The sequence below is a fragment of the Micromys minutus genome (assembly GCF_963924665.1).
Source record: "Micromys minutus genome assembly, chromosome: 11".
Taxonomy (NCBI): Eukaryota; Metazoa; Chordata; class Mammalia; order Rodentia; family Muridae; genus Micromys; species Micromys minutus.
The window spans coordinates 31557626-31582494 of NC_137980.1; the positions used below are offsets into that span (position 1 = coordinate 31557626).

General features: G+C 39.2%; 1 protein-coding gene across 3 annotated transcripts in view; it reads right to left on the reverse strand.

The window, feature by feature from the left end:
• Positions 1-200: 200 nt before the first annotated feature.
• Positions 201-24869, reverse strand: part of CFAP299 (cilia and flagella associated protein 299) — a gene marked incomplete at both ends in the record, with an annotated part of 432657 nt that continues 407988 nt past the window's right edge. For 2 of the 3 annotated variants that reach the window (XM_080925066.1, XM_080925065.1), the window contains 2 exons: positions 244-339; positions 17034-17163. In XM_080925066.1, coding sequence (XP_080781192.1) covers positions 244-339; positions 17034-17163 — 226 coding nt within the window. Of the gene's footprint in view, positions 340-17033; positions 17164-24869 lie in introns of all 3 variants that reach the window. The other variant, XM_080925067.1, reaches the window with a different exon arrangement.

Here is a 24869-nt window from a genome sequence, read left to right on the forward strand (position 1 = left end):
GGAGGGAGGGAAAGAGAGAAAGAGAGAGAATAAAAAGAAAAACCCAAATCAGAACAAGAGGCTATCAATAAAGCAAACAAAAGAAAAGAAAGCAGACCAAGTTCCAGTTTCCTGTCTTTGTTAACTTTTATTTTTCTAATTGGACTTCTAGCCATACGACTCATTTACGATTCCTCTGTGCTTCTGACCAACAAATTCATTTAAGTGTAACAGACAATAAGGAAACCATTTACTGTGCAGCACTTAAGTCTTCCTTCTGGAAACGTGGTCAAAGAGAACAACATGTGTGTAGAGTCCCGTCTGGATGGGGATTCGGGTAGAGTTGTCACCTGGCTGGGCCTAAAATACACAAATTATGTTCTTAGGTCCATGTACTGGCATTAAGCAGCTTTTCTTTTTCTTAGATATTAAAGAAAACAGGATCAGAAAGGCCGTTTCCATGGAGACTATTATACATTCCCCCTCCCTGTCCAATTCTTTTTTTTTTTTTTTTTTTTTCAGGAGTCCTGAGGGGTGATGATTTCTGTCAGCAGCTTGCTGCCTGAGTTGGGTTGTGACATTATTGAAGTACCAGAGATCAAAGTATGTCCCAGGCTCCAGCTGGTCTACTAAACCCAGGACTTACTAACTCTGCAGAAGTCTTACTAAAGGACCCCACAAACAGATGTTAGTTTAGACTCATAATTCAAAAACAACACTACTTTGCTCTCCAGCGAATTGTAGAAAGATGCCCACAGTCTGAAGTTGGTTAGACCATGGAAATACCTGCCCATGGTCTTTTGCACAAGCTTCTCACCAGCTTTAAAGTGAATCGAACTGGATTATTTTTCCTCTTCCATCTGAAATCTGTGAGAAATATCTGGTCCCCTTTGTTTTCCTCAGGACTGTTGGGCAGAATATTGGCTCAGAAGAAACCATGGAAATAGTTACTTGCTAATCTCATTATTGATAGAAAAATGAAGAATTTTGATGAAGCTGAATCTCAAGGGAAGAAGTTTCTTTTTTCTAAATAATTTTCATGATATTCACTGTGTCTTTAGTATATTTAATACACAAAAGTTCAAATGTAATTAGGTCATTTTTATTCTGTTGAGTATTGAAGTGAGAAGAATATAGATCTGGTATTGCAGAGGGTTTTATATTGATTTTTTTCCCTTGTGACACTGAATTTCTTGCACTGTGTGTAAAAGGATATTTTTGAGCCTATGTTGTATTCATAAGAGTTGGGGACAACTGTTATGTCTTTGTTAGAAACAAAACAACAAGAGATGATGCTTAGGGGGAGGGGTGACTCCTCCTCACACACTGTTACTGCTGTTCTCTTATTTTATATTGGTTCACCATTTTCAATTTGCATTAACTGCTGTTAATGCCAGATACACTCCTCTCTACAGAACCGCCAAGTTTCGAGTGTTGAGTGGGGCACAATTAGTATTATGCAGAGGGAAATAATTGCTTCTATTTCATCTCAATTTTCCTTATTTCCTGTCTGCATATTTTTGCTCTTTGAATTTTCTTATTGTATCATTCTGGCTTCCTCTATAATCTACAGATGAAGTAAAACTTTTGGAACATTTGCTTTGCATCTGTCTGAGAGTTATAGCTAAACCCTTTCCAGAAAACCATCTTGTAAACATTACGGACATTACTAATATCCAGTAGGTTCTTCTAATGGCTGGCCAGCCTATGTCTCTGGAGAGTGGTAGAGCCAATTCTCCTTGGTTCCCAGAGGTGAATCTCTAGGAGCAACAGGGGGCTAATTTGCCTGATAACCTGTTTCTTTCTATACTGGTCTTCTACTTTTAACTACGTTTGTGGGTTTGTTTTTGTCTTTGAATTTTTGACAACTGTTAAATTCTCCCCAACTGGTGACAAGAATGTATTTTCTTTATAGTTTATCTTTGTGATCTCTGTAAATGCTTCAATGGAGGAAGGAGGTAGCTCTCTTCTGTGCTAGATGAGAGACAATATGAAATCCAGTGTTTTAATTGCTCCTCTACTTGTCTGTTCTAAGATTTCAAATCTTGTCTTTCTCACTGGGAAGGATGGTAATGCTACGCACAGCCTGGTGAGTTTGTGCATGCTGGCCCTTGATATAGGACAGTGCTGAGATGTGACTAGCCACTCATGTGTCTCTCATGCAGATAGTGATGGTTTCGGGAGTCTTTTCTCTTTTTGTATGAACACAAGATATTTTCGTATGTCTAGAGTAGCTGGCCCAGTGTCGATGAGCTTGTTGTCCTGGTCACTCTAGGCTTTGCTTTGCCTGTTATATCAAAGGGTTTTTTAAAAAAAAAAAAAAAAAAAAAAAAAAACCTGTGTAATTTGGTGAGAGAGAAAAGACACTCTGTCTGACAATTTTTTTTTTGTTTTGATTTTTGTGGAACTTGTAATATCCTGGTTTATTTAGAATAAAACAATAAAATAATTAAAATAAAATAGACTTCACTTCTAACTAGCTAAGGCTGTTTACAACCATTTTAGTTTGTTTTAAAATAGTTAATTATTTTAAATTTTTCTAAAATAGTTAAGCATTTCTTTGGCACCCTGATCTTTATCAAATTCAAAAATACCTTTTGACAATACTGTATCATCATCATCATCATCATCATCATCATCATCATCATCATCATTATTATTATTATTATTATTATTATTATTATTGTCATTTCACAATTGGACCTTACATAGAGTAAAAAATAAACAAAGCCTCCAGGATATCTTTTTTACTTGAAACTGTATTTAAAATTACCATGGAGCACCCTGAGAAAAACCCACACAAAGATTTAGTCTTTTATTTTGAACAATGCTGGTAAAATCAATTAGGTCTGTCTGTGGATTCCTAGCAGAGGGCTTGTCCAATCAGAGAAGATATTCACCCGCCCCTACCCTAGTCATCATGGCGAAGTTGTACAGTATGATGTTATATTGGTAAATCATGAAAAATCTCCACAGCTTTGTCAACAGAGTCAGTACTTTATCTGTTTTGATCCACAGGGAAAACACTGATTGCAACTCTAGCAACACCCCACCCCCAGCCCCTGGGTTTTCCTACATTTCACAGATCTCTTCTGGTACTTGCCCAATAATATTAGGCAATAACAGCACCATGCTATCAGCTATAATGTTATCTGTTGTTTAAAAACACACAAATTTTAGGGCCTTGGTATAGACTTATCAAATCTCATTACTCAACACTCTTGGTATTTAAAATTGTATGTCAGGATATCAAATTATTTAGCTTGGTAAAACTATTTTCATTCGGTTTTTGAATCAGATATATTATTCATAGAATTTCTTTCTAAAATGAAGTTTAGCATTCCAGGCTTCTTAGCTTGGAAGCCTGTTAGTTCTCATCCAGACACAGTCACTTCCAATCCCATCATGTGGGCTTGTGTGGATGCTCTCCTGGGATCATCTCTTCCTCAAGGAGGGACAGTTCCAGATGCTCACAAAAGGGGCAGTACCCAGTACCCCTATGTGTGCACTTCAGAGCTCAGCTGACATGAGCTGACATGTGCAGACACCCCAGGGATAGACTAAGACAAGATTTCCAGTTGACACGGGTAAGGAAAGACTGGCATGCAATGGCTAGTGTGGAGACAGTGTAATGTGGATTCAATGCCAGGGGTGAATGAATAGAACACTTTGTGATGTTTCCTCGCAAGATTGTTGAGGATAATGTGATCCTCCGTTTTCTGAATATGTAGGAACACAGTTTTCCCCTCATTAAAAGTCAGTAATCCCTAGAAATCTAATAGCTTTCTTGCTTGCTTGCTTGTCTTCCTTCTCTCCTTCTTCCTTCCTTCCTTTTGTTATTGTCTTGGGGTCCTAGAGATTGAATGTCCTGCTTTGATCCTATAAGGTGAGCTATAGTCCTACGTCTTCCCTGTAACCCTTGGAAATTTTCTATCTCTATATTATTTATATCTGTCTGTATTCATATCTGAGACAGAGTCTTCCTAGTTTCCTATGCTGTCCTCAGCCTTGCAATGTAGCCCAGGCAGGCCTTGATACTCTTCTGCCTTAGCCTCTACAGTAGATGGAGTTAAAGCTCTTGCCACCAGGATTAAGTCTAGATTCTACTCTCATAAAGAGCCTCGAACACATCAGAACAGTGGGAAATTTCCTGAACAAAACACCAATGGCTTGTGGTCTAAGAACAAGAATTGACAAATGTGACCTCATGAAACTGCAGTTTCTGTAAGGCTAAGGACACTTTCAATAGGACAAAATGGTAGCCAACAGATTGGGAAGGAATTTTTACCAATCCCACATCTGCTAGAGGGCTAATATCCAATATATACGAAGAACTCAAGAAGTTAGACTCCAGAGAATCAAACAATCCTATTAAAAATGGGGTACAAAGCTAAACAAAAAATTCTCAACCAAGGAATACCAGATGACTGAGAAATGCTCAACATCCCTAGTCATTAGGGAAATGCAAATCAAAACAACACTGAGATTCCACCTCACACCAGTCATAATTGCTAAGGTCAAAAACTCAGGAGATAGAAGATGCTGGAGAGGAAGTGGAGAAAGAGAAGCACTCCTCCATTGTTGGTGGGGTTGTAAGCTGGTATAAGCACTCTGAAAATAAGTCTGGCGGTTCCTTAGAAAATTGGACATAGTACTACCTAAAGACCCAGCTATACTACTCCTGGGCATATACCCCAAAGATATTCCAACATATAACAGAGACACATGCTCCATCATGTTCATAGCAGCCTTGTTTATAATAGCCAGAAGCTAGAAAGAATACAGATGTCCTTCAACATAGGAATGGATACAGAAAATGTGGTACATTTACACAATGGAGTACAATTCAGCTATTAGAAACAATGACTTCATGAAATTCTTAGACAAATGGATGGAACTAGAAAATACCATCCTTAGTGAGGTAACCCGACCACAAAGAACACACATATTATACACTCACTAATAAGTGATTAGCCCAAAAGCTTGGATTACCCAAGATACAATTCACAGACCACATGAAGCTCAAGAAGTTGGAAGACCAAAGAGTGTATTCTTTATTTCTTCTTAAAAAGGGGGAACAAAATATCCACAGGAGAAAATACAGAGACAAAATTTGGAGCAGAGACTAAAGGAAGGGCTATCCATAGACTATGGGGATCCAGCCTATATACTGTCACCAAACTCAGACAATAATGTGGATGCCAAGAAGTGCATGTTGACCAGTCTCTGATTTAGTGGTCTCCTGGGAGGATCTGCCAGAGCCTGAGAAATACAGAGTTGGATGCTTTCAACCAACCACTGGACTGAGAATGGGGTTCCCAATGTAGAAGTTAGAAAAAGGACTAAAGAAGCTGAGGAGATTTGCAACTCCATCAACCAACCAGAATCCCTGAGCTCCCAGAGACTAAACCACCAACCAAAGAGCATACATGGAGGGACCCATGGTTCCAGTAACATATGTAGCAGAGGATGGCCATACCAGGCATCAAGGAGAGGAGAGGCCCTTGGCCCTGTGAAGGCTCAATATGCCAGTGTAGGAGAATGCCAGGCCGGGGAGATGGGAGTGATTGAGTGGGTGGGAGGGGGGATGGGATAGGAGAATTCCAGAGGAGAAACCAGGAAAGGGGATAACATTTGAAATGTAAGTAAAGAAAATATCCAATAAAAAATATAAGATTTGAAAGAGAAAAAAAACCCCACAAAGTGAAGGAGAACATTTACAAATGACATCTGGCTCTTTCTAATTTCTTTGGGCTCCAAAGTTTTTGATGAGTTCCATTACTTTCAATGTCCATTTATTAATTTGTACAACAATGAAAAACCATCATTATTTTTTAAGGAAGTTTATGATTGTACAAATTACAAACCCAAGACTTTGGCTTGAAGGTCACATTTGAAACCAATGCTCTTTAACGTTTAGCTTTTGTTTTCTCTCTCTCCCTCTCTATCTGGAGGCCAAACTTCAGAGATCTTTCTGGTAGCTGATCTATCTGTATTTTGGTTTAAAGGGAGGCAGGAGCAGAGAGGATAGAAATTTATCTAGTTTTATAATAACTGGAATCTCATGGAGAGAGTGTTTTGGTTTTGGTTTTCTAACACTGGGACAACAAATCAAAGTTTTAAAAGCACAACTTGAAATTTCTCATATAAATTTCCTGGAAGAATTAATATCTTATTTATTAAACATGGTTTTGAAAACTGGGGCACGGTTTTCTAAGTACTTGGAAGGCAAAGACAGGTGGATCACTGGGTGTTCAAGAAACCAGCTCCTTCTACATGTGAAACCTTGTCTCAAATGGCAACAAACAAAAGTAAAACTGCATGGTAAAAAGTAAAACAGTTTATTGAGCAGCTGCATGGGTACTGTTTAATAGTGCTTCCCTGGCTGAGTAAGAAATTGTGGGGAAACACTGTTGCCAGCTTTATCTGATGATTAAGTATTCTTCATGAAATTATTATGATAACAGGAGGAAAGGATCCTATTGCAGAAAACTGTGAGGAATTTTGTTTGACACCAACAAATCTGAGAAATAGTTTTTAAAATGATATTACTAATAGATTGTAGTGAGCAGGCAGTGTCAAAGACGTCCCAGTCCAATTGACAACTGAGATGGTGCAGCCACACAGAACTGGACATCTTGCCTTGCCAATGCTTTACAGAGTATCTATATTTTGACCAAACAATTTTTCTTTTAGAATGTGCCTGCATCAAGAGGAACAAACCTCCTTGTTTTTAGAAATAGAAGTAATTGCTTATAGCTTTGTCATTCTGACCTTTTCCGTGTATATTATGGTTTTCTTCTATTTTGTTTTTTCAGTGGGTGTGAGTCTATGTGTTTCCTATGACTTTTTTTCCTTTTAAAATGTTTTTCTTTTTCTTTTTTTTCTTTCTTTCTTTTTTTTTACATTTCTTTCCTTAATAGAAAGAGAGAAGAAGGGTGTGTGGCTGATTGGGTGGGGGCGATCTGGGAAGAAATGTGGGATGGGAAACCATCATAGGAATACATTTTATGAAAAAGTTTTTCACGAAAGAATTATATAATTCCTTAGAGGGGGATGGGCCTTACTGCTATCGTGATTCCATATCTCACTCAAGTTATTTCTGAGATTTTATTTTCATTAGAAATCATGTCTTTGACCATAGGTTGAGAAATAAGATCTATTTAACAAAGGGAATGAGACAGCCCATTTACAGGTGATATATTTAGCAAGATATACCTTTAAGAGAAGATTAACATCTAAAATACATGATAAGCTCAAAAACCTAATTATCAAGAAAACAACACAATTAAAAATGAGCCGTTGAGCTGAACACATTTTCAGAAGAAGAAATGCAAATAGATAATAGAAACTATAAAAATGTTCAATATCATTAGCAATCAGGAAAATGCAAACAAGGGGACTTCCTATATTTTTGGTGGGAAGGGAAACTGGGCACCACTCCTGGGCATATGTTTAAAGAAATGGATGTCCTATACAGAGATATTTGCTAATCCGTATTCCTTGATTGCCCTGAGAATAGCTTAGAAATGGAAGCAGCTCAGATGTATATTAACTACTGAATGTATAATAAAGAGCCAGATTTAAAATTACTACTTTGTAAGCCGAGATGAGGGGAGAAGAGAAGAAAGGAAGAGAGAGGAGGAAGAGGGGAGATATCTTACAGGGCTGGACAATGATGCTCACAAAAGTCATGGGTTGTTAAGCAAAACTACCAGTGCTAGGTAAATGCCTGTTAATGAGAAGTTTCCAAGACAATACACACTTTGGTCATTTTTTACCAGAACTGATGGAATCCTTTTGCTGAAGACATCTCATAACTTGGTGGCAAGGGGTTGAGAAATCAAACTCGAACTGAGCTGGAAGTTTCCTTTCTATTGGCATACTATAACACAAAGGAACAAGGGCAACTGGAAAGAAAACACATCAATGGCTTTACCCAGCTGTGAATATGATAATATATAATAGCAACCTGCTAGGAAAATTGTGTCCACTGGTACAGTGGTGGCATGATTGTTTTGGGGCTGATTTGCCACTCTCTGGTTGGGTTTTAGGTTCTCTCTACAAAAGCGAACTCATAATACCATAAACTGAGTCCTAAACTTATGGCCAATTAGGTCTTAGGCCCAAGGGGTGAACTCACTACTGTTGAACTAAATTGTCATGAAACTGAGCTGCCTGCTAAATATTTATGTACTTGCCTATAGACTAATGGTACCCTCAGCCTCAATCAGAGAAGCAGCGAATAGTGGTGATACAGAGAAGTGTTTCTGTTTAAGGTACGAAGCGTAAACAATAGTTGAATGATTAGCATTAAACAAGTCATCTGTACCATTGGCTCTAAGTCTCAGGGATCTCTGAATGCGATGAATGGGGTAGAGAGAATTTATAGGCCTATCTCTGACTCTATTAATGATATTCTGTTATACATGCAGACAGGAACCTAGCATAACTCATCTGAGAGTCTACCCAGAAACTGATGGAAACAGATGTAGAGACCCATAGTCAACTATTAGAAGGAACACAAGTAATTCTGAAGAGGAGGGAGAAGGATTGAAGGAGCCAGAGAAGTTAAGGGCACCACAAAAAAACCCCACAGATTCAACTAACCTGGGCCTATAGGAGCTCACAGAGACTGAACCAGCAAACAGAGAGAGCATGTGTGGCAGTGCTTAGGGCCTCTGTACATATGCAAGACTTGTGCAGCTTGGCCTTTATGTGGAACTACTGGTAGGAGCAGGGTCTATCTCTGACTCTGTTGTCCAACTTCAAATCCCTTTCCCCTAATTGGGCTGCCTCGTCCAGAGGTGCACCTAGTCCAACTGAGCCTTTCTCCTTGGGGATCCTTGGCCTGGGAGGACAAAGGGAGCAGAAGCAGTGAGCAGGGTTTGGATGGCCGTGAGTAGGACAGAAAGACTTCCTGGAGTGCCTTCAGTGAGATGACTCTACTGTGTTCTAGGGAGGTCAGTGGACTGGGTAGGACATAATGCCCCTCAGGCAGGGCATTACCTAATAGGTGCTCATATGGTATGCTTCATTTATATCACGCAGCAGGGTCCTACCTTATGAATGGGCACACGATACCTAATTATCATACGGATGGCTGGGAGAGAGTGTTTGCAGGAAGCTATCAATGGTCATGCACCTGATAAGGTCAGACATTCACGCTCAGAAACATCTTCCATAGAAACTCGGGCAAAGAGTAGGAAGCCCTGTTGAGGAAAGGGAGTTCCCCCCATTTTAGGCCGAGCTTAGAGAGCTATCCCGACATGGTTTAAACAGCAGGGTCTTCCAACAGTTACTCATTCCCTGAGGAGCCCAGAGGCTCCTCCATTGGATAGTGTTAAGCATATAGTCACACAGATGATCCAAGTCAAATCTCAATCGCAACAAAAAACGAAACTAAGCAAACCAATTACAACAGTAAAATGGTCATGTGCGTGGGAATGAGAGGGATAAGGAGATGGGGAACTAGCAAAGGTGGGAGGGAGATTACAGAGGCCCAATTTCATGAGTCTGAATGCATGACCTTCACACGTGACTGAAAACATCAGAGAACAGTCTCAATAGAAGATATTTTTAAAAAGAAAAGAAGTCAGATCTCAGTGATCATAGAAGAAATGTTACCGCTGTTACCTATGCTCACCAAGTTTTCTGCTTGGTGACAAAATAACTGTTCACTCTTCCTCACGTTCCCTGCATTTGATGATATGTTTTGTGGAAAAGTCAGCAACAAGCTCTTGCCCCCGGATCTCTGCCTCTTGATCTCCTGCATCCTATTAGTTCTAGGCTCCTTGGGCGCCATGTGAAGGGGCAACTTTTGTAATGAGAAAGGTAACTGGAAAATTTACTTTATATTAAGACATGAACATTGAATATCATTGATGATATTCCAACTTGGATTGTACAAAGCTATCATCACCATTATTATTATTATTATTTATTATTATTATTATTATTACCCAAACTGGGAGCTATAAATAATTTAGCAAAATAGATTTGATTTTTTCCCTCACTTTGCCTTCCTTGTGTTATACACTTTTGTGTATGAGTTCATGCCTTGGACACTTAACAGCTTTTGTGCTTATCTCTATGGTTTATTCCATAAATACGGCATATAAAATTAAAATCAGTTTTCCTAGTCAGGAGGAGGACATGGCTCTTAAGTTTTAGGAGTTTTAATTCATAAAAGCCAAGATCTATTATGCAATTTTTAATGGATTCCTTAAGGCCATTGATTTTAGTAGTAGTTAGTTGAGTAAATACTTAATTTATATGTGGTAGGCTTTCAGTTCAGATATTTCAGGTGATTGCCCAAGGGAGAAAATGTTTAAAAGCTACTTAGTATGTAAGTGTTTTAGGGCTATAATCAACCAAGTATTCAGTAATTTAGGCAGCAAACCCAGAAAGTTGGCAACACCTTAGCCTTACTTAGTGACTGTGCCTGTGCCGTAGTTTAAAAGCAGCATTCACAGGCTGCCTCGAGGAAAAGCCAAAGACCAAAAGGCCAGAGCTGCCGGTTCAGTGTCCTTTACTCCCTTGGCCTGGGTGAAGCAGCTTTACACTGGAGTTTGAGGAGACATGCTTGAAGGCTGAAGGAGCCGTGGGGCCATTTACTTTTGGCTGTTCAGCACCTCTGTCTTTTGGTTCTTGTTTGCAGAGATCGGAAGGAAACACACCTGGCTCTTGTAAAAAGACAGATTGTCACACTGAGGACTTTCCCCAGGGCCTCAGGCTCCAAGCTATTAAACTAGAACCATCTGCCTAAGGGGTGTCAGAATGCTACAGGCTTCCGTCTCAGGGACAACAGTTTCGGGCCTATTAAGGGCCTAGATGTTTAAGTCTGGGTGCCAAGGAAATTAGAGTCAGTGATTTCAGAGGCTGAGGCAGAGTGGAGGAGGCAATTAACACCTTTCCTACTAATAGCAAGAAGCACTTGGGTGGTGGATTCTGGAGCAGGAGCAGAGAGGCAGTGTTGCTGAAATTGTCATCCAAATTAAATCAAATTAAAAACAAATCAAAAAGGAGAGCAGGTGGTTTTGTTTGACACATTTACTTAGCTTAAAATCTTGTTTACCTGGTGTCCTTTTGTTCACAGAAATAAAAGTAGGGTTTGATACATTTTCAGCATATATATGTTAAAATATAATAATTTATATATAACAAATAATAACATATAGACAATTATCTAAAACTAATAAAATGGTTGCCAATCTCATTCATGCTTAAGATTCTAAGGAATCGTGAAGTCAAGCTCTAAAGGTTCTGAGGCCACTTTTGTGCCTGTTCCTCATTGCTTTGGCAAGTATTTAATATCCTGAAGTATCCGCTCTACAGAAGACATTGTATTCCTGCCCCACATGCACAAAACGGGCTAGCACTGGCAATACCAAAGAAAACCGGCCAGACAGCGGCCCTGCTTTGCAATTCAAACCTACGATTTGTAGGTTTAGTTTCATGTGACCCTCAGGGCAGATAAGCTTCATACAGAGGTTCTCGAGGCAGCAAGAGCAGCATTAACTGATACTATCCTCCAACACTTTTCCCCTTCCTATAATGGCTCAAACAAATAAGGGAAAACGTAGCGATTTATCATCCAGAAGCGCCATGAGGATTATTCCTGCCACGGGTTTTCCAGGATTCTTGGAACAAGGATAGCACCTTTAATCTTCTTTGAGTGTGTGTGTGTGTGTGTGTGTGTGTGTGTGTGTGTGTGTGTGTGTGTAGTTTTAGAAATTAAACTGTGAATTAAAACACTTAAAATCCAGAATGCTGACTTAAAATCTGACATACCGGAATGAATGCGATTGGTTCCTTTGTCATGCGCAGTAAGAGGCAGGAGCTGGTTAGACATTATTGTCCAGAGCGGCTCCTTGTTAAGGATGCACAGTTGTGACCAGTCGAAGGCGGGGCTCCTGATGCATAATGAGACCAGATGTGAATCCTGCTAAGTCAACACACAGGGTGTATCTCATGTGCCTCCCAAATGGGGCGGACTTGGAAAGGTCTCCGAAGGGTGGCCACGTCACACCGTGCTTACCGCCTAGCACTGAACAGAATCCACATGCTTCAGAGTTCTTGCATATGATGCTTGCTCCGGTTGTTTTGTTGCCTGTCACTTGGTAAACAGCTGTAGCCAACTTCTGCTCTAGTGCATGCGCATGATTCTTTCTGGAAACTCACTTAGGTAAATATACATTCTCTAAGTTGCACTGTTTCCCTTAAGATCAGGCAAGTTGGAAAACTGAAGGCATTAGTCCACAGATGCCTGATTGGAACCCCTTCTCCGATTGCTTTTTGTGTGTATTAGTGTCTGACTAATCTGTGTGGTTTTCCTCCCAGCAGCTCTGTTCTACACCCTCTAATCACCCTACAGCATGGACTTCCATTTTGCAATTTCTGCACTAGCCTTGGCTTCTTTCTCCATTTCCTATGGAGACCAGAGCAGGCTCCTCATGAGTCCTCCATACTGAAGCCTTGCAATGATCTCTTGGGGCTCAATTCACACTCCACCTGCCAGAGGATGCTCTGAACCCTTACACTCCTCTTTTCTGTCTTCTCTAACCAGCTCCGAGAGTTCAATTCTTAGCCTTGTCCCAGGGCTAAGATTTCCTCACTCACCGTAACTTAGCATTGCCGCATGCCTCTCACCAGTCCTTCCGTGAACTCCCAGCCCAAGGTCAAAGGTTCTTTCTTTCTGCTTCCTCTGAATTATCAAGGTACTAGCTCAGTCTTTGTGACATAAGTCTTTCTTCCTTTTAACCGTCACAAACAAAATCGCCCAAACAAGATACAAGACAAAACAATACAAACTAAAAACACCCAGAATTAGCTGAAAGGCAAAGGTTGAGGTCTTTTTCATCTTGTTTCCCTCTTGGTGTCTGGAAATTGCTGAGTTTTAAGTCTATTGCTAGCCTCTCCTGTTAATTGTGTCTACTGTTAAACATACACTGAAGCTATGTGAGTGTGTTCGGAAGTCACAACTACATTTTAATTTAATGTTCTCATGGAGAACAACTTAAATTATGTATTTCTCTGATTTCAGGGGAAAAAATCCGGAAGCATAGACAAAAATAAAGAATTCTGTAGTCCTTCCCTCTGATGAGAATTCTTGAAGTTGTTTTTGGCTCACAGGTTTGTCATTGCTGCGCCCAGTGATGGTGGCATGATTCACCACACTCCTTATTACCACATTGTCATTTTCCTTCAAGAAGAATCATTCTCTCATTCATTTCTTCAGGTGATATTTGATGAATACTTCGTACACGTGTGTTGGGTATGGGTGCACAGGTTCACGTGTGTATGAATGTGTGATACAGGTATACGTGTGGAGAAATGGGAGGAAGGTATCATGTGTCTTTCTCATTTGCTCTCCTCCTTACTATTTGGATCCAGGGTCTCTCACTGGCCCAGGATTGAGGAAAGTGGCTAGGGGGCCAGCCACTGAGGTCAACCCAAGCTTAGAATTACAGACACACCGCTGTGCCTGGCTACTTCTGTCGGTGTCAGGATTCGAACTCAGTCTTTGTGCTTTCATGACTAGTATTTCACTGTCTGAGCTGGTTCCTCGGTTCCTTAAGTACCTATTGATTAAATTAACTAGATTTGGGTGGGTTCTTATAAGCCACTTCCATTTGGGGGATGGAAAGGAGAAAGTTGGGCTGAAGCTAGAGAGCCTGAGAAAGAAAGCCTTTCCCCTGTGGCTACTATGCAACGGAGTCTCGCTCCCTTCCCCAGTGAAATATGCTTGGTTTCAGTGCACTCTGGCTCTGGTAAGACTCAAACAGACTGTCTTCGACTCCTATTTTTTTTTAACACTAGAAGAAAAAACTGCTCACCACCTTCCTGTTTGCTCAGATAATACATAGGGTTGAGCGCAAGGTGCTCCCCACTTGGCCCCTCTAAGATAATACACTGGAAACAGTTTGGTGGGTGTGAATCACTCAGACAAGCATTCTTCACTCAAAAATAGAAACTTGTCTTATTTGTTCCAGATGTTATACAGCTGCAGGGAGGTCACAGCCAGTGGTCCTGTTTTCAGCGAGACCAATCTCTTAACTGCATTTGGAACTTCTTAACCCATGAGCTTGTGTTGCTTGTCCTAAGACCCGCACAATTTTTTTTTCCTGACTGCTTCCATTTACAAACAACTGTGTTTCGTGGGAACTACACTTTAGAATTAATGAGGCTACATCTGTTGTGCAAAGGAAGCACATCCTGTTTACCACTGTTCCCACCTTTCATTGATTGTGACCTCTTTAATTCAAGCATCAAGTACTTCAGAGACACTACCCAAAGGAAAGAACAGGAGGAACGAGCCATGTTCTCATGATGCTTCCTCTAATCTGTCCCAATCACCAAATGATGGTTATGGAAAAATTAAATTGAAGTAAAATGATTTCAAGAAATACTAAACATAAAAATGTGATTCGTATAATGCCTAGTCATTAAAACATAAACTTTATCATATTCCTTGATAGGTTTATAAGAATTGTTATTTTGGGCTCATAAAACATACATAGAACATCAGGGCACTTTGAAATGGTGGATACAAATTATGTAGGGGACAGACCGCTAATGTAATGCCTTTAAAATTAAAGTCTGTGCTCTCATACCTATATCAGGGAAGAGGGTGCCAGATCTCTTAGTTTCTGCTTTTCCAGGGAGAGGCCTCTTGAATTGTGGGTCATAGGCAAGTTGTGGAATCACTAGTAAAGTTTGTTCTTCTTGGGTTCAGTTGAGGCTGAGTCAACCTGTTGCATCTGAGAGGCTAGAGGTGAATCAAACAAAGCAAACACACACAAGCCCCTCACATCTATCTGGGAGCAGTGACAGGGGAAGGTGCTGTGAATCTCTCAGCACAGTGCCCTCAAGTGAATAGAGGCTCACAAGCTTGTGTGTTGACATTGAGGCCACTGCTTAATTCTAGAAAGTGAGTGTGACATTAGTTTTATCATTATAAAGATCAAAAAGATAAAAATCAATCTGCAATTTAAACTTTTAACATGAAGAAATAATTCAGATTACCCAGAGTTCATAAATGTTTCTCCCGTCGTATATCCTTAAAATGCACCATTGACTAAAACAGCGCTTCAAAGTGGGTCAAACAGGTTAAGTATTACATTGTTCAAACTTATTTGGACATCTTTCCCACAAAAATCCAAGTGAAGCTGTGCATAATTTGAGGTTTTCCTTAAATACACATTCTAGCTTTTAAGAGAAACCCTCTGTGAGTGCTGTTCAGTCGGCTTTTCTGGTCTAATCACATTTCAGCACTTTACAAGAGACCCTGCTACAGACATGGCTGTTTACCAAACATATTAACTTTCAGGTATTTTCCAGGTCCTTATTTCACTCAGTACAAATTTGTGATGAAGAAAGGAAGTAGCGTTTCCTCTAAGGACACAGCACTGGACAGAAAGTTACTTAGTTCTTTATCCACTATCTCCTTTCCTGGTCCCAGAGTCCGATTTTAATTGGGTGTGTGGGCACCTAAAGAAAAACAATGCCACTTCCCAGACTTTTGGACATCTCAAAGCCACATCTGGCCACACACGAATGAGAATGATGGGATATGAGAAGATTTGTGTGCAGAAATTTTTGGGAAATTTCCTTCGAAGGCAGTGGGAGCATTAACTTTTGTACAGTTTCATGTCTCACGAGGCAGTCTGCTTTGTCCGGGCCTGGACACCACTTGGGCTCCAGATCTGCTCTCCCTGGTCCTGCTTCAGACCACCTTGGATGCCACTGTCTAGACTGACATGCAGGAGGGAAGCAGCTTCTGTCCAGCTGAGATCTCTACAGTTGAATGTGATCAAAATCAACACTATTTTTTGTACAATTTTATTCATTCATACTTTGGATCCCTAGCTATTGAATATGATAGTTGAATATTCGAGAATATGTATTAGGACAAACTGAACGATATTTTGGCTTTTTAATTCTTAAAACTTTAGAAGAGACTTTAGAACATGACCTTCTACACTCTGCCTCTATCCCAGGCATATTACACAACTCCTGTGCTTTTCATTCTTGTCTTTGAATTTTAGACTGATTTTGTAACAGCACCAACACCCCAAGTCGAAAACAAAGGCAAAAAGACAAAAACCACAAAACCTAATCAACACCCAAACAACTGTAGCATGCAACAATGTTACTCAAAATTTTAATCCCTAGATATAGAAGTGATAACCAGAATGTGATTTTAGCTTTTGAAACTACATGTGACCAAAATAATGGTCCTTGATGAAATTCAATGTATCAAAGGACATGTCTTTAAAATATTTTAATGAAATATTTTCTAAAGTAACATGCAACAGGTGCATTTATTTTTCAGTTGCTGTGGGTCTTGTGACAGTCTGTCTTTGGCTAAGGCTGGTCTAGAGTTCATTATGTGTCTCAAGTTGGCCTTACTTCATATCAATCCTCTGCTTCAGTCTCCAGAGTGCTGGGGTTATAGGTAAAAGCTATATTTATGGGCTTTGAAGTCACACTTTTCCCAATTTTAGTATATATATATAAAGATATGGATTCTGCTTACAAATAAAAGATAAGACTTCTCCACTAATAATGTACCTCCAATGGAAAGACCTGATTCTTTATGGATCAGAGCAAACCATCTAATTCTGCTCTTAGCAGAGAGGAATCTTCTCATTGGAAGGTCTGCTTCAATCCTGCCTAAAATTCTTTTTATAATCTTGCAAACTTTGGGGGAATGCTTGCCTGCCTGCCCACCTGCCTGCCTGCCTACCCACATCCTCTCTCTCCTTTCCTCCCTCCTCTCCCTTTCTCCTTCTCTTCCTCCTTGCCTCCCTCCCTTTATCACTCCCTTCCTCTCTTCCTTCCTCTCCACTTCTTCCTCCTCTATTTCCTTCCCCTTCTCATCTTGTGTTCTCTCTATGTTTGAATGCCCATGTGTCAAAGAAATTTTTCACCTCAAAGCTATAAAACAAACAAAACTTCTAAGCCACAGGATGTTAAACATTTAAGCAATTTTTGACTAGGTAGAATTGTAACACATTTTAAAGAGAGGTGTAAGTATAAATCATAATTACCTTTGGGTCCACATTGAGAATTTTTCTGTCCCTTTTATATTTAAAAAGTAAGCCTTCAGGGTTGTCAGCAATCACTTGATAATTTGGACTTGAATTGCAAACAGCAATATGACTGTCCCAGTTGTAAAAGCTATAAAAATAAACATTTATAAGTAATTAGGATTTATAACACATTAAAATGACAGGCACTTCAGAAAATACTTGTGGTGGTTTGTTCCCATGGAGGCTAAGCATGAAGAACTCATCTGAGATTTGAATTCTAGTAGAGAGATTATTCGGGGTTATTCTCCAATCATTTGGCTATGTACTTGGAATGATTTACATGATTTCCGGGTTTGGACACTGTAAGATTTAGGACTTATTCTAGTATTATATTCACAGGAAGTCAAGGAGAAAATTGATGCAATTTAAGATTATTTGTTCCTCTGCAGACTCTTTAGGGTATACAGAGACTGTTTAGGGGAAGGAAGGGCAGACAAAGTCACCTCTTTCCATTCAAAACCAGTTCACATTGATTAATTTCTTCCAGGATCACTATTTCAATTCATTTTCCAGGGAGTGGAGGAACTCACATTTGAGTGGTTATCATAGAATGGACATTTTTGATGTAGTCTAAGAGGATATCCATATGAAGTTGCTCTCATTTCAGAGAAGGCCAGGAGGCTAGGCAAGGTGGCTAGCATAGGCTGGGTCTTGAAAAGCCATGTGCCATATAAAGAACATTTCAGCTCAAAATTTGGAGTTTTAAAGAATGACTATGCTCTTTCAGATATTCAACTATTCTAGAGTTTTTTTCTTTAAAATCATTTTATGGAGGATTCCTAGCCTTTTCCACAGCTTGCTTTTACTTGTCAAAGTGGAAAACTTTCGGCCTGTTGAACTGAAAAAAGCCACAGTATATGTTCTTTAATGTGTCTCATTCTTTATCAAGACATTTCTTATATTTGCTTTTAAAATTGCAAGTATCAAGGTAAGCTAGGTAAGCTCTCTCTCTCTCTCTCTCTCTCTCTCTCTCTCTCTCTCTCTCTCTCTCTCTCTTTCTCTCTCTCTCACACACACACACACTATTGACTTATTTATCTTTTAAGTATTTCTAGTTTGTATTTTTTAATTTAAACAAGATTTATTTTGTGTGAGTCCAGGTACAAGTGTGGGCCAGAGCTGTAGTCACAGGTAGTCATGACCTGAGTAGGTGCTGGCAAGAGAAATGGGATCCTCTAGAAAAGTCCTACATGTACTTTACTGCTGACCCATCTCTACAGCTTTTGTTGTGTACACTTGTAACTAGTTTTCCCAGATTCTACTTGTGGGTTGCTTGACACATTCCTCTCTTTTCCTTCTGAAAAACATGCTTCCATTGATTAAGTTGTCTCTGAACTGCTACATAGTTTAGGTGTCCTCAGTATTCCCTATCACATTTGTGTTACAATCTAAAAATGTAATAATTACTGTGGTGGTCTGAATGAAATAGGCCCCCATAAACTCAGGAGAAGTCATGATTAGAGGTGTGGCCTTGTTGGTGTAGGTGTGACCTGGTGGGAGGAAGTGGGTCACTGGGGATGAACTTTGAGTGGGCTTCAAATGCTCAAGCCAAGCCCAGTATCACTTTCTCTTCCTGCTGCCTGTAGATCCAGATGTAGAATCCTAAGGGACTTCTCTGGCACCATGTCTATCTGCATGCCACCATGCTTCCGGATATGGTGACAATGTACCAACCCAGTGAACTGTAAGCCAGCCCCAATCAATGGTTTTCCTTTATAGGACTTGCCATGGTCTCTTCACAGCAAGAGAAACCCTAACTTATACACCTCCCATCACTCACAACGGGTTGCACGGATCTTGTGTTTTATTACTGGGAATATAGATCTTGATGAGGGCAGCTACCCATTCTGAGGCAGAGGGAGAACACGGCACTTGCCACCAACACCATGCTCTACTAAGTTCTTCAGAAAGCCGCAGGAAAGATCTGGCTGGAAATTAGTATATGGATTTGTGCATCCCACCTCCTCTGCCACTGTTCAGCTCAGATTCTGGAATGCCACTAAAAACAATCCGCTCAGACTCCAGTACACAAAGGCAGGGGAAGGCTGAGTTCTGGGGACTTAGTGACAGATGCATAGCAAAGTCTTGGCAGCTCATTTGACTCTGCATCCTTCCTTACTAGGTCTTATCATTCAGTTTCACCTGAAGAAAGAAGATAGTTTGACCTCATCTTACTGACTTTCGGTTACAAGATCCCTAGATTAGAATGGGAGACATGATGTGACTTTCAACTTGACATATGTGTCTAAATGATTATTTATGAGATAGAAAGATATAGATAATCCCAGCATGCAGCCTGAGTCATAACTGTGCTCACAGTGGCATGGTTGATATCGGACATTCCTATCTTGTTGCTCAGACTTCAGGTTAAGCCTATGGAAAACCAGTTAGATTTTATTAAAAATACTCTTCATATAAAAATTGAATTTGTATAGCGCATGGTGCTTTTGGTGACACCCTTGTTTGTCAATACTTTTTGATCCTAAGTGGCTTCATTTTCCTGCCAATTCTCATAGCTAATGCTTAGCTTTTAATAAAAAGAATTATTTAACAACAGCTGTTGGATCCTGCTGAATTATCCTAAATTGTCACCAACCCCAGGGAGCAGGGACACAATCTGCCACCTCTACATGTAGAACCAACAAGAAAAAATGGCACCTACTGAATTGTAAAGGTCCCACTGTTGCTCTCATGTCCCACTTCCCCTCCTAAGTAGGCTTTGGGCAGCTCTTCCACATAGGATAACCAGCTACTGACATACAGATGTTTAACTTCTCAATGGGCAACTCCCAAGACTATAATCCAGCTCTTTCTTGCTGTGCAACCATGCAGTATTTAGCCAATGAGACATGCGCAGAAGTCACACTCGGCCCTTTTCAGCAGTATCTGTATATAGCCATCAGTAAACTGTATGTCTATGGTTTTCTCCCCTTCCATCCAGCTGAGACAGAGATGATAGGAAGCCAGAAATAAAGATGTGTAGAGTTTTATGAAACACTAGGAATAAAGAAATGAGATGTCTGAGAAGATATCAGTGCAAATGGTTTAGCATGGTCTCTATGTTTGAAAATGCAAAAAAGGAAATCATATATAGTCTGTGGTACCAACATAAATGTAGGTATTTGTTTAGCATTATTTGTGAACTCATTCCTCCACCACATGATGACCTGTCGTCTTTTCTCTTAAGAAATTAAAAAGTGATAACGAGTATTAATGAGCTTTTCATGTTCTGCTCATACAAATACAAAACAGGTGCTTAGTCCAAACATGCAAAATATCTAATGTCTGACAAATCAAACATGATACCATTGTGAATCTTAAAAAAATAAAAATTCGCCTAGTTTTCTTTCTAGTTTTATATTGATAATTTGAGATTAACTTTATAGCCTCTTGCTCCATGATTTTGATCTCTATTATCAGTACATTTAAGCTTCTCTGCCTACAATAATGCCTGCTAGGAAAACCAGTATAAATTAGTTGAACAAATGACTTTGCTTGGAGGAATTAAAATTTCAGGTTATTCTTTGAAGTTTTAGAGATTATCATTGTCCTATGCAATATTAGTACAAACTGATTACAGTACTTGCTATATCTTTAATATGGCATATATTATTTAAGGATATATATTCTTATATGAATATTTATTTTGCATACAGTATTCTGAAATAAATGTATTAGCTATATTTTCTCTCACTTGATCCTTTGGGTCCCTGATGCTGGCTATGATTGCCACACTTAGTTCAAAAGCAGGCCTCCTCAAGGTTTCTAATATTCTTGAGGTATCTAGAAAAATAATTATATAAGGTAAAAGGTACACATTTATAGCTAAAATAATAAAGAATTAAATATTATTGAATGTTTTTCAAGTTTTGCTGATTTTTGTGTTTAATGTATCTTTACAACAGATTCAACATTTTATTTGTGAATATATGTACTGTAAAATTTGTTTTATTTTAAATTTAAACAAATCATATAATTCATTTTAAATTATAAATTATACATTTTTCTCTTTGCTGCCTCTTATCCATCCCAAGCCCACTCTAGCCATGCTCCCAAACCCACAGCCTCTTCTTCCTCTTAGTATTATTGTTACATGTGTTGCATATTTATGAATACATATGTAAATATAACCTGATGAGTCAATTTACTGTAGTTTGTATGTTTATCTCTTTAGGCATGACTACTTGGTAGTGGATAACCAATTAGGTATCTCATCCTTGGGGAAGACAAGTTAGACAATTCTCATTTGGAATAAGATTTTAATGTCATTAATATTGTTCTTATTCTTAGATCTACTTTTTTTCCAGATGAATAACTTAATTTATTTTTCTTATAAAAATCTGAAATAAGAAATCTGCAACATTTTAGGCACCTGTATCATCCTTCTTGGAAGAAAAACTGTATATGTTTAGATGTTGAAGATAAAAGCAATACAAAATCGAAAACCACCCCCAGATAGTTTTAGGCTCAGAAATTAAATGTCAGATTTGGGTTTTAAATTAAACATTAGATAACTAAGCACCCACATCATGGCCCAAAGCTGTAACTCTAGTTTCAGGGCTTCCCATGTTCTCTTTTGGACTCCACGGGCATCAGACATACACATGGTGCACAACATACATGGAAACACAACAGCAACACAGTAAACAAGTGTGAACTAAACCAGACTGAATGACTGCACAACAGCAGCAATTAGTATATAGGGAATTCCTGTCAGGTCTTGTAGTTAATGTGTCTCTATAGAAAAAAAATGACCTGTGGATACAGTGACTTTACACATAAAATCCTAGGCCTATGTGTTCTTTCTGCTCATAGGCGCAGGCCCTCAGTAGTCACCTTGGAGCTTAGTACTCATCTGTTCTTGTCCTGGGGCCAAGTTAAAATAATCTAATTAAGTCTTGAATAGGCTAGATTCTTATCTGCTCTGTGATTAAATGCAATATTAAAGTAGATTAAGTTACAAATAAATTCCAGACTTCTAGAATTGTGCAGCTTATATACTCTAGGATCTACTGGACAATTAAGGACGAGGATCATCGATGAATAAAGGGAAGAACTGAAAAGAAAGGAGAAAGGGTCCTTTCACAGCATAAGATAGCAGCAGACACGTGAGCACACCATGTGGGATTTGTAGAAGATTGCAGAGAGCAAGTATTCTTCACGCCCAAAGTCTGGGGCTAGGGGAGTTTGACATGAAGTGGGGCTTACAGTTAGTATTACAAATCACATGCCAGGTTGTTAAGAAGGTGAAAGGCCATTTTATGCTAAGAGACCATGTGAAGGCGTGAGCTCATGAAATATGGCAACACAGTTATGAACCCTGAGATGTAGTTATTTGGGCCATGTTTCAGCAAAAAAAGTTAGAGAAGATGATGCTGGGAGACAGAGACCACAGTGTTCCTAATATAAGTGAGGAACAGCAGGCCTATACCTAGATAAGGGTGACAAGTATAGATTGTAGTGATGAAGCAACCCACTCAAGGTAAGGATTTGGAAAGAAGGATTTAGAAGTACTATGAATAATTACTTTTGAGAGCCGGCCAAGACTGGTTCAGGCAATCCTGAACTATACATAAAGCTGAAGTCAAAGGGGTGGATTTGAGAGGATGCTCACCGGGCGTGTGGATGGACACACTGCCTATGTGAGTGACAAAGTCTGGAGTCTACATTTGCTCTGGTATTTCCGTCCGAGTCTCCGAGAAGCAGAGTGCATTTGCTTGGCCATAGAGCACAGAAGAAGGAGCAGTCGTAGAAGGGGCAGCTTCAGCTCACTTCTGAACAGACTGAACTTTGAAATCCCTGGAAAACACCCAAGCAAATGAAAGCAGCGAGTCTGGCTTTTGTTGTTTCTTCTCCTTGTTTCTGCCACTTCCTCCACGCCGACACCTGGCACACTATAGATTCCAAATGCACATTAATTGCATGCACACATTGCATGGGTTTCGGAAGCTCTGAGAAGTGTCTGTGATGAAATAATACATATGAAGTATCTGTGGCATCAATATAAATATCTAAACTCAAAAGTGGGGTGGCATCGCTGAAATATGCAGCAAAGGATAAAATTTGAGAACATAAACTTTATACAAAGAGGAAGCAGGAGAACAAAATGTAGCAACTTGATGGAGAAGTAACTGGAAATCAAGAAGAACCATTAGAGATTTCTTACAGAAGAGAGAAGAGAGGTGGGGAAGCAGGGAAAATTCGAGGGAGGGAGAAAGGAAGGTGGGGAGGGAGGGAGGGAGGGAGGGATGAAGGGAGGGAGGGAGGGCGATATATCAAACAAAGACAAAAGAGAGGGTGGAGGTCTCATTGACAGGGCTACTGCACTTGCCTATTCAGCTGGGTCTCCAGCACCGAACGAAACAATAACCAACCAAACCAACAGACACATCGACATATACAATGGTGAGAAATGGCTTATAAAGTAGATGAAGTATGAACAGTCAGTAATACTGACAGTTTGAGGGAGATTATAGGGAGATAATTTGTAATGATGTAATGGGAGAAAAGCCAGATAATAGATAATTAAAGGGAAGAAGAAAAAGATTAGCGAATGAGACTCATTTCTTAAGAATGTGTGTATGAAAGAAATAAAGGAATAAAGGTAACACTTCACTGTGACCTGAAAATTAACGAATGGGTTTGTTTTTCTAAGGTGGAAGCATACTGCCCACGGTTCCCTGATAAAAAAAACACTGCAAAGAAACTAGGGAGCCAAAGAGACAATAACCATGAAAACTCCTGGTCATAGAAAATTGTGAAGAAATACATAACCTCATACTTTAAAATACTAAGCCAATTCTTTTTAGAAAAGGTTTTGTTCTTTTATTTCGATATAATTGCATCATTTCTCCTTTCCCTTTCCCCTCTTGGGGATCATTATAGAGAGTAAGAACCAAGCAAAATTCAAGAGTTGTGAAACACAGTCCAAATGGATATATCTACAAAATACTCCCAAAATACTCCCAAACTTACAGCTCAAGGAACATTTCAGAAGATGGGGTAAAAAGACTGTGAGAGCCAGAGAATAGGGGACTTTTCTGTTGAGATTGCCCTAGTAATGTCAGAAGCTGTGCCATATGTCTATACACATTGTATATTTTTATTTCTATCCTTACACTACATAGATTAAAGAGGACAATTAAAATTTTAAGTTCATATAGGTAGTGTACACTAGAAAAGCCTCAAACACAGCCTGTAGATTCCAAGCCAACTGCTTCTTTTAGTTGTCATTTTTTGGTTACCTTTAGTTGGTACTTAGTAATTTGTATTAGTTTATTTACATATTTCTTTTACCTTACTTGGTTCATGGCTCAACATTTTTCTTCTGATTCATGAAACACTTGCCAGTAACTGAAATGTTCTCTGTCCTTTGACTATCTTTATACTGAAAATACCAGCTATAGATTGAGTCAAATATCTTCATCCCCTGTATAATTTTCATTAAAATTCCAATACAACTCTTCATATAAATAAAAAAAATCAATCTTAAATTTTATGTAAGACAATAAATAAAATTTATTATCCCGAATAAAAATGGAGCTGCTGGAAATGTCACCATCCCAGCATTCAAGTTATACCATAGAGCTATAGTAAGAAAAATAATTAGTGCTGGCATGAAGCAGACACACTGATCAATGGAATTGAATTGAAATTCTCACATATGTTCACACATCTATGGATACCCCCCCCCCCTTTTATATAATGAAGCCAAAATGCACAGTAGAGAAAAATCAGAATCTTCAATAAGTGGCACATGTCAAAATGAATGGCTGCATATGGATCTGAAGAGAT